Here is a 4,026-nt window from a genome sequence, read left to right on the forward strand (position 1 = left end):
TATGGCTTACCCAAGGTCATCCAGCAGCTGCGAGTGGAGAAGTGGGGGATCAAACCTGGTTCTCCCAGATTAGAGTCCGTGCACTTAACCACTAAACCAAACTGGCTCTTTTAAAATACAGAAATATGAAGCAAGCTAGTTTTTTTTAAAAAAATATAACTTCTATTTGGAAGTACAGAATCCCACATGGACATATGAAGCTTTCTTATACTGAATGACACCCTTGGTCCATCAAAGTCAGTATTGTCTACTCAAACTGGCAGCAGCTCTCCAAGGTCTCAGGCAGAGGTCTTTCACATCACCTACTGCCAGATCCTTTTAACTGGAGATGCCAGGGATTGAACCTGGGACTTCCTGTATGCCAAGCAGATGCTTTACCCCTGACCCATAGCCCTTGTCTGAACAATCCCAACTAATTTATTCCTACACAAAGCAGCAGATGAGGTTGGAAGTCCTAAGAGATATGAAAACTTCTTGGTTTGCAGTGGTGCAACTGCATTTGACCGGACAATATACAAAGATTTCATTAAAAAACAAATACTGGTGGCATTTTTGTTGGGTGGGAAAAGATGTACACAGATGCTAGAAAGAGCTACTGGTAATGGTTCTTTGTATATTGTCTGGTCAAATGCAGTTGCACCACTGCAAACCAAGTGTATTTTCGTTACCGGCGGGGGAGCCTCGCCAGGCTCTGGGAGCCGCACCTCGTTGTGCGTGTGTGCGCCGCCAGCACGTCACCGGAAGCGACGCGCGACGTCGATCACGTTGAGGGCGTGGGCACGATCGGCGGAGGGAAAACCATAGAGTTTTCCCTCTGACGATCGGGGCCATGCCCCCAACGTGATCGACGTGGTTGCGTCACCTCTGGTGACACAGCCACGCTGCGCTTCGGGGGGGGGCGGAGTTCCCCCCGGGGCCCGATTCCGCAACTCTTGCTTTTTGCTCTTTGTAAATTGCCTGAATCATAGTAATAGAGCTTTCTCCTGCTTCCAACATCCGCAATGTCTCTATCATAAACATCCAATTAACATTGTCAAAAGTAGTAGAGTGTCTGTTTGTAGTGTGTAGATTTGTTTGTTGTAGATTATAAAAAGAAAAATCAATAAAAGTGTACCTATGGGTACTTAAAAAAAATGCCACCAGTCGTAGAATGGATGAACACATGAAGCTGTGTGGTCCGTCAAGGTCAATATTGTAATCTACTCAGACTGGCACCGGCTCTCCTTCACATCACCTACTGCCTGATCTTTTCAAATGGAAATATTGGGGATTGAATCTGGGACCTTCTGCATGTAAAGCAGATGTTCTGCCACTGAGCCACAGCCCCTACCCTAAACCATGACATTCGACCCAAAGAGAACTATAGTAAGTTGCAAGCGTCTGACATAGAAGTTCTTGGATTCTAGGGGGTGTGCATTCGGTATTTGTGGATCCAAATAAATACCTGAAAATACCTAACTGGTATTTTTCCAGTATTTCCTAAACTGAATCGGATTTTCTAATCTGTAATCGGCTACTGATATAGAGAATGCTGATAAAAGCTGATATTATTCAGCTTTTATTCGGCTTGGCACAGCAATACCGAATCACAGCTTCTCCCGGCCCGTGGTTTAAATGAGTTTTGCAAGCCACTGCCATGTCCGCTGCCAGTTGGATGCCTCTAGTTTGCAGGGGGACCATTGAACACACTACGTTCCCTTTTGCAAATTGGATCCTTGGATCCCCCCGCAGCCAATCTTCACACAATTTGGAGGGCAGATAGAGGGGCATCCCGGGGAGGTCCACTGCCAGTTTGATGCCTTTAGCTTGCAGGGGGGCTGTTCAATACACCCCCTCCCCATTTGCACAGGGCCCCTAGGGAACACCCCCCCCAAGGCAATCTGCACACAACTTGGAGGGATGGTCCCTTCAAATGTGTTTTGCAAGCTGCAGCACAAGTGAACCTGGAAGGTTCACCCTTCCGGGATCACTTGTGCTGCAGCTTTCAAAACGCATTTGAAGAGACCAACCCTGTAAATGCCAAGCTCAAAACTTCAGCAATCCTGATTATTTCCCGAATCCCAACATCATACTGATACTGGGATTCGAGAATATTGGGAAACACAGGCGAACCCGAAAAATACCGATTTTTTTGGGGGTGCACATTCCTGTTGGATTCTACAGTGGACTGAAAGCCAAATTTCAATCACGTTACCCCTACCTACCCCCTAAACAAATGGCAGTTTTATATTTTGATTTAAGGACCAGCAGACATGTGTTGAAATGCTTTTGGGCCTTCAAGTTGCGACCAAAGACCCACATTCTGCTGCAACAAGAAGGACTGAAATGCATGTTACACTACCTTCGTTGAGATCTTCAATGGCTTTCCTGACGCCCCTGTCAAACGCCCGCGCATCAGCAGGGCTTAGGAACGTCAGCCCAAACTTGCGGTTGTCAACTCTCCAATGATGGAACGTAGGGTTTGCTTTAGTGTAAATCAAGTCCTTTTTCACATAGCATTCCAGTACCACCTGGAGTTTTAAACACAAAACAAGAGATAAACTGAGGCAGATCATGAGAAGGGAGGGCAGGAAGGGTTGCCTCAGTGCTTAATTTTTGTGCCCCTTTTTTACACGCCCAGGGAAATGCTGATCGCCACTTTGCCACTTTGGTGTCAGGAGGCAATCCTGGAGGTTTTTTTGTCATCTTCTGGGCATGGAACAGCACTCACTGTGGGTGTGGAGGGGGAGGTATCTGTGAATTTCCTGCATTGTGCAGGGGATTGGCTTAGGTGACCCTGGAGGTCCCTTCCAGCTCTATGATTCTAAAGTGGTATTTACCAGTGAAAGGTGGGTGGGTGAGAGGGAACTTTCCTGATTGATGTCGAAATGCTCTACTTGTATCTCACACCGAGTATCTGATTTCTCCACAGAGCGTGTAGGGTCGTCAGCCTCCAGATGGAGCCTGGTGTTCCCCTGGAATCACGACTGGTTTCCAGACTACAGAGATCAGATCCCCTGGAGAAAATGGCTGGTTTGGAGGGTGGACTCTACGTAATTACACCTTGCCCTCCTCAGGCGCCATCCCCAAATCTCCAGAAATTTCCCAACCCGGAGCTGGCAACTCTAACAGCTTGGCTCCTTTTCCACTCCGCAAACTCATTTTGCAAAAACGTTTAATTCTTGAATGCTTTACATGGGGGAAAAACACATCTCGACACAAAGATAAAACAAAATCAGTCGCGTTAATCAGAACATGCAATTTTGTTCTCTCATCAGTAGATATTCAAGTTTCTCTATTTATATCTATTTTTTCCCCTTCTCTTTTTTCTCCCCAAAAGCTCAGAGCCATCGACATCATTCTCCACTCCGTTTTGGCCTCACAACGAATCCGTGAGGTAGATTAGACCAAGAGGCTAACTCAAGGTGGGCCAATGAACTTTGTGACTAATCAGAGTTTCTGCAGCCCCAGTGGGAGACTCTTAACCATGACACCACAGCCCCACCTCCTTAGCAGCCATTATGAGGTCTGGCTCCACCTCCCGTGGTAGCCATTTTAGGACTGGCACTCTCCACCACCCCTCTCAGAATCCCAAAAGTGTCAGCAGCCTCCAAAAAGGTCAGTGACCTTGGGAATACACGTTTCTTGTGACTTCATGGGTGCGTTCAGACGCGGCGTTTCAGCCGGCATAAACTGTACCGGTTGGAACCGGTGCAGTTTATGCCGGCTGAAACGCGATCACACTCACCTCCATTTTGCGGATCCCATCGCTGTATGCCCGCTCACATGCCCGCTCAGTTTGAGCATGCGCATAGGCAGCCATTCACAGAATGGCGATCTTTGCGCATGCTCAAAACACCCCATACTGCATTTAAACTTTAAAGGTAAGGACTTACCTTTAAAGTTTAAAGACCAAACTGGCCTCCCTGAAGTCCCGGACTCCTCCAAAACGCTACACTAAGGGCTTTTTAAAAAAACAAAACGCTCAGGGCAAAGCTTCGCCCAAGTGCACATCGCTTAGTTAAAAAAAATGGCGGGGGGAAATCG

General features: G+C 47.2%; 1 protein-coding gene across 1 annotated transcript in view; it reads right to left on the reverse strand.

Moving 5' to 3' along the window:
* The window catches only part of SPRED2 (sprouty-related, EVH1 domain containing 2), a 128,171-nt gene that overhangs the window by 36,086 nt on the left and 88,059 nt on the right, over nt 1-4,026 (reverse strand). The window contains exon 4 of the mRNA XM_015422701.1: nt 2,342-2,510. Within this exon, the coding sequence (XP_015278187.1) occupies nt 2,342-2,510 (169 nt within the window). The remainder of the gene's footprint in view (nt 1-2,341; nt 2,511-4,026) is intronic.

This window comes from Gekko japonicus, unplaced genomic scaffold (genome assembly GCF_001447785.1).
Source record: "Gekko japonicus isolate JY-2015 unplaced genomic scaffold, Gekko_japonicus_V1.1 scaffold2501, whole genome shotgun sequence".
In the NCBI taxonomy this organism is placed as follows: domain Eukaryota; kingdom Metazoa; phylum Chordata; class Lepidosauria; order Squamata; family Gekkonidae; genus Gekko; species Gekko japonicus.